The sequence below is a fragment of the Odontesthes bonariensis genome, chromosome 4 (assembly GCF_027942865.1).
Source record: "Odontesthes bonariensis isolate fOdoBon6 chromosome 4, fOdoBon6.hap1, whole genome shotgun sequence".
NCBI lineage: Eukaryota > Metazoa > Chordata > Actinopteri > Atheriniformes > Atherinopsidae > Odontesthes > Odontesthes bonariensis.
The window spans coordinates 3,403,841-3,425,848 of NC_134509.1; the positions used below are offsets into that span (position 1 = coordinate 3,403,841).

A 22,008-nucleotide genomic window follows, 5' to 3' on the forward strand; every position below is an offset into this window, starting at 1 on the left:
TTTTACAATAATAAAATAAATAATAAAACAGGAGTGTGCTGCTTGTCGTTCCCCCTCTCTCTGCCTCCTGCTTCCTGTCTCTCCGAACTTTCCTATCCATTAGGAACAAAAGCCCCCCAAGATGTTTAATTGTTTTTTTAAAAATTCAAAAAACATGCGTTAATGCGCAATAAAATATTTATCGGCGTTAAATAATCAATGCGTTAACGCGATCATAACGAATTATTGCCCAGCCCTAATTTTTCTTCTACTTGTATTTGATTGTACCTCTTTCTTGACTCCTCTTTCTTGACTTACTCCACCTGTATCACTCTCTCTGCTTCTTCATTCTCTCTGATGTTGTTAATTATGGAGTGTAGTTGTGTTCCTGTTGTATCTGTTGGCTGAGAGTCAGGTTTCTGACCGAGGCTACAACCCTACCCGAGGGCGATCTTATGCGGAGATGGTAGAAACAGATGAGCAAAGGCGTTCCAGTAAGAAAACGAGATAGCCTGTGTGCACGAGAGTCGATGGGAGAGGCAAAAGAGATATGCAAGAACTCATACGGAATGAAGATGGGAAATTATGCCACGCTATAAAAGAAGAGGGAGAGACAGAGAGCAGGAGGAGCGAAGCAAAGAGAAAAAATAATTGGGCCAAAGAGAGGAAAATGAGAGATGATGGAGGGAAAGGTTGAATGTGAAAGGAGATAAAGGAAAAGCAATGGAGAGAGGAAACAGAAGGAAAGAACACTCTCTTTGTGTTTCATTGCTGATATTGAATGATGTGCCAACTGTAGAAATACTCCCGTTTCATCCATCACTAACGCCGTGACCCTGACCCAGCCCTCCTTTAACTATGCGCGTGTGCGTTGTGCATGTGCAGGAGTGTGTGCTTCACTGATGTACGGGATTATTGAAGCTGCTGTAACTTACGCAGGTGGAACAGGACGGAAACGACTCAGCAGTGAGGAAATAAACGAGGCTTCTCCTCCAGGAGGAGGACGAGGCTTTTCACTGACTGTCACCGTCGGCGGGTTTAGTTTGTTGCGTACATTAATTGTGTTGTTGTGTTCCAGCCCAGACAGGATGCGAGCGGATTGTGAAACGCAGAAGTCAGTTCCCACGGTGAGATGGGGGGTTCCCATGGCAACCGTAGCAAAGGGAGGACACTGGATTACCCTCGCTCCTTCCCTTGATTCTCTCTCACTCCCTCCCCTGTCTCAAGGGTGATAAAGAATTGTACTCTCATTAATTTTTACGCCCTCTCGAGAGCAAAGTGTCCGAAAGGGGACTGCATGTGTGTCTCTGTGTGCGCGTGCACGTGCGTGTGCACGCTCCAGGCTTTGTTATGTATGCGTCCTTGCTTCTTGAATACATTCCTGTCATCCATTCGGTTGGCACTTGGATGTGTGTGTGTGTCTTGTTCAGGTCCATGTTTGCACAAATTCAACACAATGTTTTCATTTAACTTTCTACTTCAGACCGTTCCTCCTTTTTAAAGTATGCCGCTTTTTTCTTCTGATTCAGGCTCCGTCCTTCAGTTTGACAGCTAACAAGCCGCACTAAAGGTTACACTTAAACTGACTCCAGAAGTCTTCTGTCTGTTTCATTGTAGCTGTCTGAGTATTGAACATTTGAAAATGTGCTGTCAGAAGTTTGACACATCTAAGTTTAAAGTTGAAAGATTGTACCCTTTATAAAAGCTTTTTTTTTGTTAGTTTTTTTGTGTTGTCAGTTCTGTCCTTGTAAATTTAAATTTTGGCTTCAACAGGCACAATGTGAATGTTATCCGCAGACAAGTGTTTTACACACTGCAAGGCAGACCTTTAACTTCAACGACACGTTTTCCCCGGGGCTGCTGCAGACATTACCGTCGGCCAAATTCCTGAACTGTGGCAGACAGAGTAGAAAAAGTATCAAAAATTAGGAATGCAGATGATTCCACAAAAGACAGGAAGGGTCACTGGTTATGGATTGATGAGTGTGAAAATTAGGTGAATTATACGCTATGGCAGTCTCTTGGGGCCTGATGTGCGAGCAGCGTGCATTCAGAAAATCCATGTGTGTTTTATTTGTGGTGAGAAAGAACATATCTCACATTCAGACTATCATTGCACAAGTTTGCTTTAATTTTTAGACCAAGGCTATCGTGATATGGTGACCTGAAAATTAAAAGTAAGGTGTGGCAGGACGGAATCTCCTCCTCCTTGATAAACACCACCAGGTGTAGCTCTGATTGTAGGGTGTGGCCCTGCACATGCATGAGCAGGTGTGGGGTTACATGGCTCTGAAAGGATCAGATTATTGGCTAAATTACAATCAGAATGAGCTGAGCGAGGGTAATTCTCCTTGGATATATGGCGGTGAATGAATGGGATCAGAGGCACAAAGCGTGTAATACCCCGGTATGATAGGTGGCGCTGTACCCATTCCAACTGTTGCTAATAGAGCCACTTCCTGTTGACCTTTTCACCACCGCATACTACTCCCACTACTCATACTAACTTTTTGAGTTAGTATGCGAGTTTGAGTAAGCGCGAGAAGTTCCCGGATGCATACTAGATTCTCCGAAATGTTGGGTATGCATCATGAGGTTACTACTCATACTCAAACTACCCAAGATGCAACGTAACTTGACGTCGCCGATCGTCATTTCCTGTCAAAACGGCAGTTTGAAGCTAGCTACAACGAGGGTAGGTTCACTTCCTGTTTTCAGAACAAAAGCACCAATTGTATCGTAATGGCTTTCCCTATGATAAAAGGCAACGGGAATTTTATTTTGTGAAAATAACCGGAAGTGCGTTGCTCACTGCGGCTAGCTTTAGTAGCGCCGAATTCGTGGGAACAAAATTGTAAACAGACGGTATTTTGTCAGGTTTTCAACACGTTGGGGATCTAAACGACTACTTTCTCGCCTGAAAATGTTTCAAATGTTGCTAAAGTTTACAGAGTTTAGAGCTTAAGGGAAATCAGCTTCAGGCCGGCTGATTTCGGCTCGGGCAGGAGCGAAATGCATTGTGGGTAAACGCTCTGCATACTGTCTGATCGATCAGTATGCAGTATGCGGTTTGGAACACAGCCTCAGGCATTGGAGAAAGATGGAGAACGCAGAGCAAGATGAAGCTACGTCCCTCTACATTTGGTCTGTGATGAGCTGCTTGTTGCACAAACTCGATGCCCAACGGAGCATTCTCCATCGCGTTGTTTGTTTCTTTCTGACGGCGACAACAACAGGAATATCGTCTCCTTTGACTTCCGGGAAAAAATCTCGAGCATTCGCAGAACGCAAAGTTTATTTTGACTTTCAACCGAGTTATTTAATCCGATCGCGAGTAACTCGATTCGATCCAATTTCTTGTCAGATTAAGGTGTCTACTTAATAATGCACGTAATAACTCAGTCTTATTGTAATTTAGCCAATAATCCGATCCTTTCAGTGCCATGTGACCCCACTGAGTGTGTCATTGTGCCTGGCTAGAGCCTGATCTCCAGGTGCTGGTGAGGTGGGCTGCAGCAGCGTGGCTCTTGCATGCCTTGTGTTGACTCCTCTTTCTAATTGAAACCCAGGTTGTCTGGACTCTGGCATTTGGGCTGGAGTGTTTCTGTGCTGCTTCACCTTCTGAGTGGTAGGGACGTGGCTCGCTGCTTCACCTTCCTCCCCTGTGTGGGGAAGCTGTAGAGATGGGACCCAGTCACACATGTGCAAGTCTCAAGTAACTCTCAAGTCTTAGCTTTCAAGTCCCAAGTAAGTCTCAAGTAATTTTTTCTTGGGCAAGTCAAGTCCCCTTATTATTGTAATTTTACCTGCAGAATCTGATCTTAATAAAGTGAAAACACAAAGATATGAGGAACTGTCAGTAAACATCATTGGCCAATGTGTCCAACCTGTCCACCCCGTATCATATCAAGCTAACGTTAGCTAACTACCGGCTAGGCTAACAGGATAATATTAGCTAATTTGACAAGCTGGTCAGAATGGATCTTCAAATGACGAACAAAGTTGGAAGTTGTCGTCTGGCTGTCTGAGATGTTGATGCCGCATGTCTTGCACTGAGCTGTTCGTCTTTTGCCGTCAAAAAGGTAATTACGAAAGCCGAAGACTCTCGGTCCCGCTGACATGTTGATGCATATCTGATGTGAGTTTATTCTCTCCAATAAACACGTAAGGTATGTAGAGAGGGCATGACTGACTGACAGGGTAGGGATCCAATCATGACGCTATTCTCAGCCTGCGCTCCTACCGGGTACATTACATTATATTACGGTCATTTTGCAGACGCTTTTAACCAAAGCGACTTACAATAATAATCAATGATATTTTTTTCATTAATTTATTAATTTTATATTCAAACTGAAAACATGAACTGAATAACACTCAAGTCATTCAAGTCATCGCGTCTCAAGTCAAGTCCAGTGCCGAGTCTTTAACTTCCAAGTCCGAGTCGAGTCTCGAGTCTTTTATTTTTTGTCAAGTCAAGTCACAAGTCATCAAAACAGCAACTCGAGTCCAAGTCACAGAGACTCGAGTCCCCATCTCTGGGAAGCTGTGCCTCGGCTTTCAGGCGAGCTGTGGAGCTGGCAGTCCCAGCTGCTGTTGTCTTGTCTCTGCACATCTTTCCCTCTTGTTTCTGGAGTGTCTCCACCTGTAACTGCTGCAGGTCACCACCCGCACTGCATCTGTAGGTGCTGTCCTGCAGCCTTGAAATGTGGGTTTCGTGTCCAACACCTAACCATATGCTAAGGACGGGATTTGAGGAGCTTTGCTTGGATTGCTTGGTACTGAAGTCCTGAATTGGTGTTCAGTTGTATTTGGGTTTATTTGTTTAATTTCATTCTGAGAATATTTTGCATGTTTAATTTCTTTAACCCAATCGTCAGCATCTGACCATATGTTCCTTTAGCTGGGGTCGGTGGAGGTTTTATTAAAGTGAACTACCACTTCTTTTAAAGAACAGTAAAAATGAAAGATTTTATGTAAATAAAGACTTTGCACTGTAATTACATCTATGGGTGGAAACCCAACCTCCAGGTGGCATTGATGGACAGTCTTTAATGGTACAATTGGAGCTTAAAGAAAACCCATTTCCCTTTGTCATTTGCCCCGCCCTCATGCCACAAATGCAAGACAAAACTGTTTGAATGTATTCCTATGATTGTGGCTTTTTATTTAATTATTTTTTTGTGTGTATTATGTCCAATTTGCCACTCACACACTACATTATTAATTAAAAAAAAATGCTTTAAAAGTGTGCACATTTCTCTGTGTTGAAATCTTAATGATCCTAAGGGGAGACTTTGGACACGTATGTTATATAACATCGGAATCAAATGAGCAAATAAGTCATTTTTCAATCAGTGTTATCACTTAAATTGAGTTGCACTGAAACTGCTCTGGTACCTTGTGAACTCCCAGCAAATTATGGAGGCAATTCATTACGTTTTCATGCTCGAACAACTGCATTAACATAAAATCTTAAGTTTTATTTAATTATTTGTTCAAAGCTTGGATTTCAATTCTCTCCTAACAACCATCTCGGTGAATGTTTGAAAAACATAAAAGAAGACTTAGAAGTTGGCTCGTTAAGTCCTTATGCAGCACTTAAATGTACTCGCACACATGTCGATGGTACCTAAAGTCTTTACTGGTTAAGTTTGGCTAATCTCCATGTTTACTTCGCTCATTGTGATTGGCTGCTGTCCGTCACACTGTACATGAAGCTAAAGGTTCAGGAAACGCAGTGAAACGTGGGAATGCTGATGTTTTGTTGTTGTGATCAGTGCTCAGACTCTGCCTTGTTGTTGACTCTTAACGCTGTGTCACATGGTTTGAGCGTGTCAGCATTTTGGCCATCCTGCTGAACTGTGTGACTTTGGGAATGTTCCAGCCGTGTGGCCACACGTCTTCCCTGCTGCAGGTAATGCACACCAACACACTCACACACATTATCTGACATTACAAACGAATTATGTTAAGCTGTGCTTATCAAGGCTCTGAAAACTTTTGAAAAGTTAATCTAACTCTAATTTATAATAACCCCAGCCCAGGTGCCTTAATCCTAACCCTAACCATTTGACCCTAATCTGCTCTGTGTTTTTTTTTTTTTTTTGTAAATGCGGTGCTTTATTTTATAATGCCAACAAGTTGAGTAACTTACTTCAGAGTGTTATTGAGTACACACTCTCTTATTATCTAATCATTTCTTCTACATCACACAGTCTTTCAAAATGTTATCAATTTTCTATATTAAAGGGGAACTCCGGGGCATTTGAAGCGCATTTCCATTGCTAGAGGTTGTCAAATACTGATAGTAGGACACAGAGAGGTGCAAATCTGCGCTCCCTGTGTGGAGATCGCGCTGTTCGCTCAGCCTGTCATGCGAGGCTAATACGTGGTGGCTAAGGGGCAAGAGCTAACCCTTCCACGTAAAACAACAACTTGCACACTGCAGAAACGTCACACCACTTTATAAACCATCCGACAATAAAGTCTCAAGCCTTACCATCAAAACCATATGCATGGTTCTCACATTACTGGCATGGGGACGTTACAAAACAACTTTATAAACAGCATGTAACTCACCGGGTGGTTGTAGGCTCGCGCATGTGAAAGCCCAAAAGAGTCAATGGACGATAATCCCATATACAAAACAATTAATCTTCTCTAGAAAAACTGCGTTCAAGTATTTAAAACATTACAACAATACATGCCCAGTAATATTGTTGTAATGTTTTAAATACTTGAACGCAGTTTTTCTAGAGAATATAATTGTTTTGTATATGGGATTATTCTCCATCGACTCTTTTGGGCTTTCACATGCGCGAGCCTACAACCAGCCGGTGAGTGACATGCTGTTTATAAAGTTGTTTTGTAACGTCCCCATGCCAGTAATGTGAGAACCATGCATATGGTTTTGATGGTAAGGCTTGTGACTTTATTGTCGGATGGTTTATAAAGTGGTGTGACGTTTCTGCAGTGTGCAAGTTGTTGTTTTACGTGGAAGGTTTAGCTCTTGCCCCTTAGCCACCACGTATTAGCCTCGCATGACAGGCTGCGCAAACAGCGCGATCTCCGCACAGGGAGCGCCGATTTGCACTGGTCTGTGTCCTACTGTCAGTATTTGACAACCTCTAGCAATGGAAATGCGCTTTAAATGCCCCGGAGTTCTCCTTTAACATCCTGGAGACTCTGCCTCTCAGGGATACTTTTTTATATATATCCAATCATGCTGATCAGTTGCCACCTAACTTACTTAAATCTCCAACATTTTAACAGGTGTTTAGAAAAGTATAACTCAACTTTTCCTGTTTACTATTGCTCTTGTCCCATTCTTTTTTACTGACATCAGATTCAAAATGAGCAAATATAACAAAATGCTTTCAATTTAAAAAACTGATATGCTGTTTTTGGACCATGTCTAGTCAAATATAACATTTTCCAATCATGCTATTCTTTTTTTTTATCAACAATTTCTTTTTTCAGCATCACAGCTTTTTGGAAATTAGCTCTTACAAATGGGATACCTTTCCACACTTCCATAAAATGTAAACGCATATAAACATCTGTTAACATAATGACATACTAATATTTATCTGGGATAACCTCATCTTTCACTTTTACTCTCCCTACTCTGTTTTCTTTGCTAATTAAAGTTAAAATAAAAATAAAAACATTTTTTTTAACAAATTTTAAATTGAACAATTTAATTTAAAATTTAATAATTGTTAATTCTATTAATCTAATTATAAATAGAATAATTAAAAATTCTAACAATTTGGTTTAACATTTTAAATTACCATAGATATAAAAATTTTAATTTTAATATTCCAAAAATAATTAAAATGTTTTTATTAGAATTAATAACATTAGGACATTTACAATTCATTAAGATTCATAATACAAAATTATTATCTAAAAACATTCGGCAAAAATAGGGTTAAAGTCATTGAAAAGTTTTATTCCTTCAGATCAGCACACACTAATCCTCTGTTTGGGTGTGTGTGTGTAGGCTCTGGATGATGGGATCTTTGTGTTTTTTGCTGGGGAAATGCTAGTGAAGATGGTGGCTCTTGGGGTCATAGGTCAGAAAGGTTACCTAGGCGACACATGGAACAGATTGGACTTCTTCATCGTTATTGTGGGGTGAGTGCCGTGCAGACACACACCAACATACGCACACTCATCTGACATTAAATATGAGCCAAAAGTGTGTACGTGTGTGTTTTTGTGTAAAGCTTAGACGCTTGTTTAATGCCAGATAAATGTCAAGCGTGTGTGCGCGCGGGCTGAGTTGTACAGTGTGTGTGTGTGCGCATGCGCACGTGTGTGTGAGATAGCTTCATAGAATGACAATCGTATCGCTCGGTCCTGAGAGACACAGACCTCAGCAATTGTTAGTTAAAAGACTGTGTGTCCCAGAGAAAGTGTTCCCTGTAGACGCACAGAGAGATGGCCAAGGTCAGAGCGATCAGGATGTCAGAAACATGTCGGTGGCTTCCCTTTGCTGCAGAATGCTGGAGTACTCGCTGGACGGACACAACGTCAGCCTATCAGCGATCCGGACTGTTCGGGTTCTCCGCCCACTGCGAGCCATCAACAGAGTTCCCAGTGAGTTTATTTCTGTCTTTCTCCCTAATATTGCAGCTTTTTCAGATGTGATTTATTGCTACATTTATCATTTTTTTTCATTGTTTTGTGGTTGTATATCAACACAGTGGACACAATGAATTAGAAACAGTGGGATTCAAAGTGCTGAAACTATTTTTTTTACTGTGTGTAGGAGCCATTTCTCTATTTCTAGTTAAAGGTGGGGTAGGGGTTCTTTTTCTGGAGCATTTTTTTACATATTGCTTGAAATACTCTTCACACCCCCATTGCAACCAATTAATTAAAAGTTTTGACACAAAAATGAAAAGTTTTAGTGGCCTAAACACTATCCAATCATACTGAACGGACCGTTAACGATGATTGGATTCTGATGCGTCTATCAAACTGCAATCTGCTCCTCCCTCCCTCTCCTTCCCCATGTGCACGTACCCTGCTCCGTGAACGAATTACGTGTCCAGAAGCTTGGCAGGAAGCTAAACTAGAGCCAGCTTGGCTAGCACCTAGCATTATTAAATATATAGTTAGCATATACTAAATACTAAATACGGCAACGACCGATGCTTGCTGTCAGAACAGCGCTCGTGCACCTTCGTGCTCGTGAACAAGCAGTGCGCGTTCATGTACTCTAGAGGCGTGGCTTCGGGGGGAAAGTGAAGAAAAGGGTTGGGACTTTTTACCTGTGTATTTTCAAAATGCAGCTTCGCTGGACTCAAAATCCAGGATCTCCTACCCTACCTTTAAGTCTTAGAATTTAGATTTATTTTATATTATTTGCTTAGTTTTTGGTTGATAATTATTATTTTTGTTTAATTTGAGTTGTTTAGGATAAATTGGTTTGTAATTAATTTAATTAATTTTTTGTTTGGGAAATGGGCGTTTCACACATAAATACTTGGGTTTTAGGGAGCTCTGGGCGCACTTGGGTGGTCACATGTTTTTTCTTTGCACCAGTTAGCAGTTCTCAGTTCGTAGATCAGTGGGTGAACAGGTGAGGCAAGCAGAAGCAGGTACGGGAATCAGAGCAGGAAGGGATCCTGTAAAGCTAGTCATGTTCTGTTTTGCCTGCAAACTCGGAATAAACCCACCATGAACTACATTTTTGGACCTTTTTACTGCGTAAACCAGAAACCCACAGTGCGTCAAGTGACTATTTGAGTTATGTTTAATTTTAGTTTGGTAACCTTTAAGTCAAAAGTTTTTTTTATTTCTTTTTATTTTCATAGACAAATAGTCACTACACTGTGTTATATTGTTTTTTTTTTTTTGCACATGTAACTCCAAAGGGAGCGATTCTCTCCCACTGAAGTCACTGATCTGAAATGCCTGAAGCGACTCTCGGTCCAGGCTTTTCCTTGTTTACCAAACCACATCACCATAACACACATTTCCACAATGCCTGCCTGGCGGCTAGTTTGGCACACCTCAAGCAAAGAATGAGCTGATTGGTGCACTCGAGTGAGCCTGTGGCTGACATTATGGGTGATGACAACTGCAAGAGGTGGAGTGTAAAAAGACTGCAAGTCAGCCACACTTGGGTGAGCTCAAAAGAGTGGCAGGAATTTCTTTACCATCATATCCCATTGCCAGATGGGTAAAATGGAAGTCAATCCAAGGGATAGAAAAAAAAGAACGTCAAAGACACAACATCTTTTCCAGAAAGAGGACAGGAACTGTTGAACTAAACTGGCCTCACAGGTTTTCTGCTGGAAATAACTATGGTGATTAGTGTCTATTTGTAGAGAAAATGAACTACCATTGCATCACCTTTCAGGGAAATAACAAATAACAGATGTGAAGATGTAAACCAAACATGCATCAGTTAAGCCTTCTGCCAATCAGGTCACAGATGTGTCATCCCATACAGGGACTGCAGTGCAAGACCCGACCTGACTGCAGCTGCCTCGCTCCTGCAAAGTTTTAATGTCATGCGACAAGGTGTTGTTCTCCTCCAACAATGCAAGTCAGACAAGATTTCTAATCGTGTATTTCTGCAAGTCCATCATAAATCAAATCAAGGCAGTGCTACAAAGCGCCACATGAAGCCGAACGCATGCTTGGTACTGCTATTTGGTATATGCTATTCAGAGGTGGGTAGTAACCAGTTACATTTACTCGAGTATGTTTTTGAAAAAATTATACTTCTAGGAGTAGTTTTAAATCTCTATACTTTTTACTTTTACTTGAGTAGATGTGTGCAGCAGAAGCTGTCCTCTTACTCCGCTACATTAGGCTACAATGAGCTGGTTACTTTTCTTCTTACCTCTTTGGTATTCTACGCCTCATTATTTTTATCCCCCCGCGTACGCCTCATTTTAATGGCTGTGTTCGAAACCGCATACTTCTCCCACTACTCCTACTAACTTTAACTTTTTTTAAGTTCCCGGATGCATACTAGATTCTCCGAAATGTTGGGTATGCATCATGAGGTTACTACTCATACTCAAACTACCCAAGATGCAACGTAACGTGACGTCGCCGATCGTCATTTCCTGTCAAAACGGCAGTTTCAAGCTAGCTACAACGAGGGTAGGTTCACTTCCTGTTTTCAAAACAAAAGCACCAATTGTATGGTAATGGCTTTCCCTATGATAAAAGGCAACGGGTATTTTATTTTGTGAAAATAACAGGAAGTGCATTGCTCACCGCGGCTAGCTTTAGTAGCGCCGAATTCGTGGGAACAAAATTGTAAACAGCCGGTATTTTGTCAGGTTTTCAACACGTTGGGGATCTAAACGACTACTTTCTCGCCTGAAAATGTTTCAAATGTTGCTAAAGTTTACAGAGTTTAGAGCTTAAAGGAAATCAGCTTCAGGCCGGCTGATTTCGGCTCGGGCAGGAGCGAAATGCATTGTGGGTAAATGGTCTGCATACTGTCTGATCGATGAGTATGTAGTATGTAGTATGTAGTAGGCGGTTTCGAACACAGCCCATGTTTTATTCTGACAGAGAGAGACTTCCGCCAAAGGCTCTACCACCTGACTGTGTTCCACCAATCAGACGCAGCCATGCAGTCTGGTCACGTGACCATACTCAATCTCAGCGGTGGGACGGGTTAGCTTTAGCATTAGCAGTCGTAGCAAACAAACAAAGAAATAGATGAAAAATGTCAGAATCAACGGTGGGAAATGAAGACGCAGACGAGGCCTCATACTGAAAGCATGTTTACCTTACAAAGAGTGAGAAACAGCAGCTACATTATGTGTCTTCTGTGTCAACCAAAACAAACGCACATTTCAGCAGAAACTCAACATCTAACTTGAGGAAACATGTAGCGGTAAGTTTCCTAAACTCGTTTTTTCCCCCATGGATAGGTGAATGTTTGTTTTTTAGGTTACATATGGGTTACATATGTTTTAAACATTTCCTAAGTCTCTTTTATTTTTTATTGAAGTTCTTGAATTAACCTGGATTATTTTAATTTAAGCTATTTTGTAATTAATTAATTCATTTTAATTTATTTTATCAACTGGATGAACTCTAATTTGCCTAAAGATGATTATTTAGTATGTTTGTCTGTCTGATTGAATGCTTGTGTTAACAAATAAATCAGACGTTACTCAACAGTTACTCAGTACTTGAGTAGTTTTTTCACCAAGCACTTTTTTACTCTTACTCAAGTAATTATTTGGACGAATATTTTTTACTTTTACTTGAGTCATATTATTCTGAAGTAACAGTACTTTTACTTGAGTATAATTTTTGGCTGCTCTACCCACCTCTGGTGCTATTTTTTTGACTGATCAGTGTCCTTTAATCAGGCTTAAGAACATAGGAGCTGAAACTAAATGTAATGTCCAGTTTGATAGTATTATTTTACATTAGTCCAAGTAAACATGTTGTAGTAGACCCCTAGTCTAAAATGTTGAGTGCAGCCGGTCAAACAATGTAAAGTGAGATAAGATTGGGCAACTAAAGAGATTTTCATGTTCAAACTGTGTAACGTTCTTGGACTGATAAGACAGATTTCTGAAGACCAAAGCATCGTCAGAAATAGATATCAGCAGTCCGCTCTACACACCAAGAAAACCACCGACCGAACAAAAGTGAAATATGAGGACAGTGCAAGACCTACCTAAGTTTACAATAACTTGTTTTATCTATTCTCAGCCCCCCTTAATTGGACCATGTATGGGGTTGGCTGCAATTACTGCACTGAAGTGGAAATACCTTTTAGCTAAAAGTCAGCAACCTCATTAGTTGCAGCCAATACCATGAAAAATGTGTCAACTGTGCTTGTGCTCCCTGACCTAAACTCAACATCACATCTTAAAACCAGAAACAGAAGCGAAACGTCTGTTTAAAACCGCTGTTTCCCTTTTTTTGATGAATGCAAGGGTAAGCAAATCAGGACACACGCTTTTTTTTTTTTTTTTAGATTCAACTTTATTGTCATTGCACAGAGTAAAGGTACTGAGACAACGAAATGCAGTTTAGCATCCAACCAGAAGTGCAAAAAGCGGTTAAAGTGCAGAGTATGTGCATATGTAAAGTGTAGTAGTGAATAAATACAAATGTAGAATGAAAAGGTAGAATGGAATAAGTACAATGAATTACACTGTGAGGTAGTATGAAATAAATACAATGAATACAATGAACAAAGTCATGGAATTCATTGCGATGCCTCTGTCGTTCTCGACAGCTCAGGGCACGAGCTTATCCGGCCAACTTTGTGTTTTTCTGAGCCACAGCCTGTGACCTTGGCACAACTCAGACTCAGAGTTCTTGTAAAATTTTGAGGATGTGTTTCACGTAACTAGAAGCAGGAAAAAAAAGGAGAGTTTTTGTATGTGTGTGTGTGCTTTTTAGGAGAGCAGATTGGAGGGCAATTATCAGCATCTCAACTCTAAATATTTGTCAGCTGCTTCGGCTAATTGCTCTGCTTTATTTTCTGCAGAATACAGGGGGGAGATGTCACCTGTCCGGCCAGTGTTTCCTTTTTAGTGACATTTTGTTAATTGAGGTCCACTTGCGTGCAGCTCTTTGCCCGTCTCAGTGTGTGTGCTGTGTGTGTGTGTGTGTGTGTTTTTGGTAGGTATGCGCATCCTGGTGACCCTCCTGCTGGACACACTTCCAATGCTGGGCAATGTGCTGGCGCTGTGCTTCTTTGTCTTCTTCATCTTCGGCATTGTTGGAGTTCAGCTGTGGGCGGGGCTACTGAGGAACCGCTGCTTCATAGGAGAGGATATCAAGACGTGAGTTACTATAGTAACAGATGTCAAAAAAAAAAAAAAAAAAAGGGGAAGGCGTCGGTCTTATTTCCCTGAATCCTGTGTCACAAGTTTGCTTACAACTGATTTCCATACATCCACCCAGCTATTATTTCATGGCAGAGATCAATATCAGATAGTCTGATCATGTTTGAGCTTTAACTAACTAACTCTTAAGGCAGTAAATTTAATGCAGAAGAGGGTAAATTAAGGAGACAAGTGAACTGAATGAATTCGATGTGTTGTTAGGTTGACTCTCAGTGGGTACCTCCACAGAGATCAGTTTCACTGTGCCTCCTTAATGTCATGCTCGATCACTGTCTGACTCACGGTGTTACAACATTACTGTCACTCCTCCTCCCGTTCACATGTTCACAGACACAGTCTCATAACATCAGGAAGCATCATTTCCACCTCCTGACCTCACATCTCATTTGACTCACCTGTAAAATGTTGCTGACGTGCTCTTGTTCCACCGAGTGGAGGAATATGGAGCTGCTATGTTGTATCATTCTATTAAAGATAGAAATAAACTTAATTCATAGCTTTTAAGGCTATAGCAGGTACCTTTTCTAGGAATGGTTCTTTCCTCTGCCCCCCCTCCAGATGTGGGCTGAACAGACTTTCCCCCTCAAAAAGGCATGGTTGAGACTTTTGGCCTTGAACATGTCTGACAAGTCGCTTATTCTCAGTGTTTAATTTTTTTCTTTTTGTATCAGCCATCTCAGTTTAATCTCCACCATAACTTGTAAAATCCGTTAACAATAAATTTAGGGCTGGGCGAGTTAACTCGTTATTATCTTACGCAGATAAATATTTTATTGCGTGTAAACGCAGTTTATTTTCGGGGGGCTTTTGTGCCTTTAATGGAAAGTTCAGAGAGACAGGAAGTAGGGGGCAGAGAGAGGGGGAACAACACGCAGCACAGGGCCGTCCGATGCGGGACTGGAACCGGGGCCAGCTGCAGCGAGGACTTTAGCCTCTGTACATGGGGCGCCTGCTCAGCCCACTACGCCATGGACCACCCCTGTTTTATTATTTATTTTATTATTGTACAAGTCTGTTGCTCACAGGCTTTTATTTTGTAACCAAACATGGAGAAGGGTACGGAACTTTTACTCGGCCATTTTCATGTTAAAGTTCTTCCAGACGGCGGAGTCGACAGAACCAAAGTCATCTGTAAACACTGCCAAGTTGAATTGTCTTCTCAGCGTAGTAGTTCCAGTCTAAAATATCACTTAAAGGCAAAACACACAACTGATAGCAGCAAGTCATTCAAGGAAACAGACAGTGGAGCGAGGCTTCTACATAAAAACTACAGAAAGATGCTGATGTTAAAAGTGTGTTTGCACAACAAATGTTATGGCACTCTCATTCATATGGCAGCACATTTAAAATAAAGCTAAATGCTAAAAGCTATACACTACTTTTGGATTCATTTTTGGATTTTGCGTACAAATGCGATTAATCGTGATTAATCAAGGAAATCATGTGATTAATTAGATTAAAATTTTAATCGTTGCCCAGCCCCTAAATAAATTGTATTGCAGAACTAGTTGATTCTGCTCATAAACACAACATTCAAGGTCAGCCATGCATTCAGCTCCAAAAACAGGCCCCAGAAGCAAACACAGGATGAAAGCTCAAACTACGCTGAGAGAGCACCTAAATCATTAATAAGTGTTTTTGTTTTGAGGTGCAAATAAAACACCCAAAATTTAAAAAAAAAAAAAAATGTAACACAAGCAGACCTTCGAGCTGAAGCTTGTCGAACTGTCTGAAGGTTGCTCTGATCAGTACGGTAATATCTTCCTCACGGCAAGCAACAGAAGCAGCAATGATTTGAATAACATACTAGTGGTTCAGAGCAATAGAGTGTTAATCTCAAATACTTTCACAGCTATTCATTAAAGGGATAGTTCACTTCTTTTTACATGAAGCTGTATGACATCCCATATCAGCAACATCATTTATGAACATCTTCTTACCCCCTGCTGCGTCCTGTGAGCAGAGTTCCAGCCTCGTTTTGGTGTTGATGAAGGTAGTCCGGCTAGTTGGCTGGGGTTTAAAAAATAAAGCGTTTTGCTTCTCAAAACAATATGCGTTCAAAAGAGTAATACATTTGCATCACAAAATCGTTCTCCAGGAAAAAGTCAGACCTCACAATCTCTTGGTCCTATTTTCTCTCCCTTCGTATCACTGATATGGGATGTCATACAGCTTCATGTCAAAAGAGGCGAACTATCCCTTTAAGGCACAAATAAAAACATTCACAACTTTGGAGAAATGTGCAACATGAACAGATTTTGCAGCTAAGTCACATTTCCACTGCACTCTGGTGAGGATAGGGGTACAGCAACACAGGCTAGATGGAAAACACCTTGGGCTGAAAATGTTTAAAAAAAATAAAACAAAGCCCTGGACGTTTAAGTTCTGGGTTCTGTTAGTTGGGCAGCACTTAATGTACCAAAAGCCTTCCAACATATTATCCTCACCTGGAGCCAGTTCCACAGAAAAAAAGCTGGCGCCAGTGTCAAAAAGCCTGCACTGGCAGCACCACACGGAGCTGCTGCTCCTGAATTTTGGTCTGTTTGAGCGTAAATAATAAGCCAATCTTCTGCAACATAATGTTCAAACCTTTGGAGACACAGGTTGGATTTCTGGCTCCACACCAGCAGCACTACCAGATATGAAAGAGTCACAAGTGTTTCACTGGGGTTTCCTTGAAAAAGTAAAAACCTTTTCATTATTTTACTCATGGTCTGCACAGTTGCTTTTACCTTTTTACTCAGAAACTAATCTTTCTCTGGATCTTATGGTCAGTGTGGCAGTTTTTCGTCTTCATAAGCAAATAAAAAAAAACTTTCCCTAATAAGGCGCTCCGCTGTGACTCTTTTCTGCCTCACAAATGATTGATTGCTTATCTCTCCCTCCTTTTTCTTTTATTCTTTTACCTCATCCATATTTCTCTCCGTGTTTCCTCATTTCCTCCTCCAGCACTCGTGCCTTTCCTCAAGTAAATAGACCTTTAGTGGAAACAAAAGGTCAATTGAATGATTTATCTCTCAGGAAATCTTTCTGGCTTTGCTCGAATTCATCTGGACACTTTGTTTTTGTATTTGAGGTCCATTACATGTTTATGCTGCAGAAACTTTTAGAAATAGGGCTTGATCCTAATAATAAGCATTAATTGAGAATTAAGAATGAATTGAAATTCAATTGAGGTCTTCATTAGAATTTCAGTGTAGCTGCAGGCTAACTGTACGGTGCCTATTTCTCACTGTAAAAAAATTATTTGGTGGAATTGAAGAATTTGTAAGTGAGCTTTTAATGCATGAGACATTTCTTCATTATTTCTCACTTATTATTTCCTGCTGCTGTTATAAAAAAGCCACTAAAACAACAAATATCTGCAAATAATAATTATCAAGACATTGCAAAAGTAAAAGTTTGCTGTTTTAAGGCTTTGAATGGAATTTGTTAACTGTAAAGAAATGTAGATAAAATTATACTTTTAAGTTTTGATTTAGTTGTAAGAATGTGATAGATAGATAGATAGATAGATAGATAGATAGATAGATAGATAGATAGATAGATAGATAGATAGATAGATAGATAGATAGATAGATAGATAGATACTTTATTGATCCCGAAGGAAATTCAAGCATCCAGTAGCAAGACATAATAAAGCAATAAAAATGTTTATACAATTATAAACACTTTAAAAACAATCTAAGAATTCAAAAAACAATTTAAAAAAACAGTTTAAAAATATAAAGTGACCAGTGAAGTAAGATGAAAATGATATGAAAAATAAAACAGAAAGTCACAAAAAAACAACAAACAAACAAAACAAAAGAATATTGTTTATTCACGCTACCCTTCTTCTGCAGGAGATATAACATCACATTCCTGAATGGTTATTATCAGCCTGACGGCACAGACGACCACCCCTTCATCTGCTCCATGGCGAGAGAAAATGGGATGCTCCGATGCTCTGACGTGCCTCGCCGCCGTGTGGGCGGGACTTACTGCTTTCTGGGGGGCGAGGAAGCCCAATCAGAGACGGGGCTCGGAGGAGATGAGCCAGCGTCGTGTGTAAACTGGTACCAGTATTACAATGAGTGTCGGGCCGGAGAAGTAAACCCACACAAGGGAGCTATTAACTTTGATAACATTGGATATGCATGGATTGCGATTTTTCAGGTGAGTATTCGTGTGCAGGAATGCATCTTTGATCGATAGACAGTTGTGGTGACCTCTGGTTTGTTTGCTTGTTTTCATTCAGGTAATTACTCTGGAGGGTTGGGTGGACATCATGTACTATGTCATGGATGCACACTCCTTCTACAACTTCATCTACTTCATATTCCTCATTATAGTAAGTACTGACACACACACATACACACACACACATCCTTGTTAACCTCCCACTGCAGGACCGAAACGAGTTTAGTGAGTTGTGGGGTCCACCCTTTCTATTCGTCCTAGAACTATAAAAAAAATCAGACGTCCCGAAAAAAATCTTGATATTAAAAATCACTTTCAATAAACACAATTTGAAACTTTATTTTACACGTTAGTTTTTCGCTACCAAATGGGCCAAGTTAAAAAAAATGCATGAGGCATGTTGGGAGAGCATCCTAGGCTGCTTTAAAGTGGTTTCCCATGTGGGGTCCAGGATTTTGGGCCCCACGAAGACACAGGGCCCCACTTTGTTGGTGGGCTCCCTGTCACAGGACCCTCCACGGTAACAAAAACAAGTGCACACACACACACACACACACACGCATTCGAGTGTAAGTTACACTTGCATTACAGCTAGTGTGTGTTTGCATCATCCCGACCAGGTGGGCTCTTTCTTCATGATCAACTTGTGCCTGGTCGTCATAGCAACCCAGTTTTCTGAAACAAAGCAGAGAGAACACGCCTTAATGAAATCAGAGCAGCGTGCCCGCCAGCTCCACCAGTCGACTTCCACGCTGGCCAGCGACAGCCAACCGGGGAGCTGCTACGAGGAGATCATCCGCTACCTGGCGCACCTGGGCCGGAAGGCGTGGCGACGGCTCTGCCGCTGCCACGCCCAGATCAGCTCGCACTTTCTCTGCGTCTGCGCGTGCCAGAAAGACCACGGCGGCGCGTCTGCCAGAGGGGGCGGGGCCGGAGAGATGAACGGGCTGGCCAATCGGCACTCAGGCCACGCCCCCAACGACTTGTCCCACCTTCATCAGCTCTATCATCTCAATTGCCAGCATCATCACCAGCGAGAGCTGGCCGTCAGTAATGGAGGGAACTGTTTTAATTATCCCATCATTTCACCCCTCTTCAGTCAACTGGATGATAAGGACCAGAAACAGAAGAGGGGGGTTGCCATGGAGACCATCAACAGACTGCCGCAGCTGGTGCTTGAGCATGGTGAGAAGGACGGGGAGTATGTGTCTGTTTGAGAGGGTGTGAATGCTCTGAAGGTTACAGAGTTGCACTTACAGGCGCAGGGATGTGAGATAGTTTGGATCCAGACTTTATTCTTCTGTTGAGCAAAGCTTTCCCACGACTTTAACAGTTACTTCTCAACCAGACTGCACAAGAGCATAGCTTTCCCCACTTAGTGAGACTATACTGACATCAAATGATTAGACGTTTACCGCCTTTGAGACGAGGAGAGGCAATTTGAACTTTTTTTGTGGATTTAAAAATGTCGTTTCACAGGGAACGTTTTCGGAAGCGGGCATGCATCTTTATACTTGGAAGGTGATAAATTAGATAATCTGTTTATCTGTCGCCATCTGTGAACTTAAACCAGTTAGATAAGTGAACCACTACCAAGGGAACCAGTTGTTAAAGGGATAGTTCGCCTCTTTTGACATGAAGCTGTATGACATCCCATATCAGCAACATCATTTATGAACATTTTCTTACCCCCTTACGAAGGGAGAGAAAATAGGGCCAAGAGATTGTGAGGTCTGACTTTTTCCTGGAGAAAGATTTTGTGATGCAAATGTATTACTCTGTTGAACGCATATTGTTTTGAGAAGCAAAACGCTTTATTTTTTAAACCCCAGCCAACTAGCCGGACTACCTTCATCAACACCAAAACGAGGCTGGAACTCTGCTCACAGGACGCAGCAGGGGGTAAGAAGATGTTCATAAATGATGTTGCTGATATGGGATGTCATACAGCTTCATGTCAAAAGAGGCGAACTGTCCCTTTAACTCAAACTCTTGCTTCAGCCAGTTGGATGCAGAGTGAAAAACAACCTGTCATACTTGCTGTGTTTCGATAAAGAAACACTAGTAAAGATATAATTGATGCGTAAGCATCCAGTGGCTAAGTTTACATGCACAGCAAAATTCCCATTAATCACAAACATGCAAACATTATGCAAACATGAGTTGCATAAAGCATATTCCATTCATGTTCCTCTTTACATGGTACACAACATAGTTCAATTAAAGACCCACATTACACCCCCCTTACTCCACTTTGGTGTTTGCTCCAATCCAATCATTATTTCTACCTCTTTCAAAACATGGAGCGTCATTTGAGGGTCTCCCTCACCCCAAAAACATGCCCTCTTTTTACATGCAACCATCCTGGTCTGCACCAACTCTGCTGCTGGAGATGGTGTTGCCAGATCCTGTGACAGACACTGGCAACCCGTCCAAAACAAGTGCCTGAGTTATTACAAAAGATGTCCAAAAGTCACTTATAACAAGCAGAGGTGGCGACTGTGGAGGTAAAGGCATGTTGTAAAGTAGCAGTGTGTCTCCAGATGCGATTTAAATGTGTAAATAATACAAGTGAGATTAGCATAGAAGGCTCAAAGGTTAATTTGGTAAATTCGATTTTTGCTTTCTCTGAACATAACCTTATTCAGATTAAGGTGCCAAGAAAAAGCTGTTATTCAGAGTAAGGTCTTAATTAGGTAAATCGTGGAATATTGCTGTGCTTGCAAACACAATTAAAGGTAGGGTAGGAGATCCTGGATTTTGAGTCCAGCGAAGCTGCATTTTGAAAATACACAGGTAAAAAGTCCCAACCCTTTTCTTCACTTTCCCCCCGAAGGCACGCCTCTAGAGTACATGAACGAGCACGAGCACGAAGGTGCACGAGCGCTGTTCTGACAGCAAGCATCGATCGTTGCCGTATTTAGTATTTAGTATATGCTAACTATACGTTTAATAATGCTAGGTGCTAGCCAAGCTGGCTCTAGTTTAGCTTCCTGCCAAGCTTCTGGACGCGTAATTCGTTCACGGAGCAGGGTACGTGCACAGGGGGAAGGAGGGGGAGGGAGGAGCCGATTGGAGTTTGATAGATGGCATCAGTATCCAATCATCGTTAACGGTCCGTTCAGTATGATTGGATACTGTTTTTCCTAGATTGTACGTTCTACAGGCCACTAAAACTTTTCATATTTGTGTAAAAACTTTTAATTAATTGGTTGCAATGGGGGTGTGAAGAGTATTTCAAGCAATATGTAAAAAAATGTTCCAGAAAAAGATCCCCTACCCCATCTTTAAGACCTCCAAGTAGCTGCCAGTGTAGGCCGATGCTGTGACCGCCGAGCCTCGGCCACCAACGCATCGCCTCAAAGCCTGGCGAAATGAATTTTCTCACGGTCATGATCTCATGATTCTTTTCAGACTCCAGCTGCTTTGCAGGATATTGGAAAAAGCAGAAGAGCCACAGCTTTCCTGGGAGTTTTACATTATGCAATGCATTGACAAGCCAAGCAGAATGCTCAAACACAGTAGTGGATTTCTACATTATTAATTTAGTCACAAGACAGATATTTCTCTCCTATGAAACAAATTCACACTGAAGGTTATCATGCCTGGACAACAAAGACGGGGATTAAGGGATGCAAAATATGGATGAAATAAAAGGTGCAAACTCATTAAACAACTGAAAGAAATCTCCAAAATGCCTTCATGTGTCACTTCAAGACAAATATGTCAAATTAGAACATAAATTAATAACACTAAACTCCCCATTCAAGCCAAAAAGCGAAGATGTCTCCAAATAATTGATTTTAATGTTTAAATTAGTGCTGGGCGAGTTAACTCGTTATTATCGCGTTAACTTGTCAATTATTTAACGCCGATAAATATTTTATCGCGCATTAACGCAGGTTTTATTATTGTAAAAGTCTGTTGAATGCATCACATTCACACAGTTACAGCAAACACTACGAAGCATGGAGGAATAAAATAA

At 41.2% G+C, this 22,008-nt stretch overlaps 1 protein-coding gene across 1 annotated transcript in view; it reads left to right on the forward strand.

Moving 5' to 3' along the window:
* Nucleotides 1-5,807: 5,807 nt before the first annotated feature.
* LOC142378235 (voltage-dependent T-type calcium channel subunit alpha-1H-like) overlaps nt 5,808-22,008 on the forward strand; it is a 68,295-nt gene continuing 52,094 nt past the window's right edge. Inside the window, exons 1-7 of the mRNA XM_075462514.1 lie at nt 5,808-5,896; nt 7,988-8,121; nt 8,489-8,586; nt 13,619-13,778; nt 17,687-17,999; nt 18,082-18,174; nt 18,644-19,208. Of these exons, the coding sequence (XP_075318629.1) occupies nt 5,858-5,896; nt 7,988-8,121; nt 8,489-8,586; nt 13,619-13,778; nt 17,687-17,999; nt 18,082-18,174; nt 18,644-19,208 (1,402 nt within the window). The 5' untranslated portion in view covers nt 5,808-5,857. The remainder of the gene's footprint in view (nt 5,897-7,987; nt 8,122-8,488; nt 8,587-13,618; nt 13,779-17,686; nt 18,000-18,081; nt 18,175-18,643; nt 19,209-22,008) is intronic.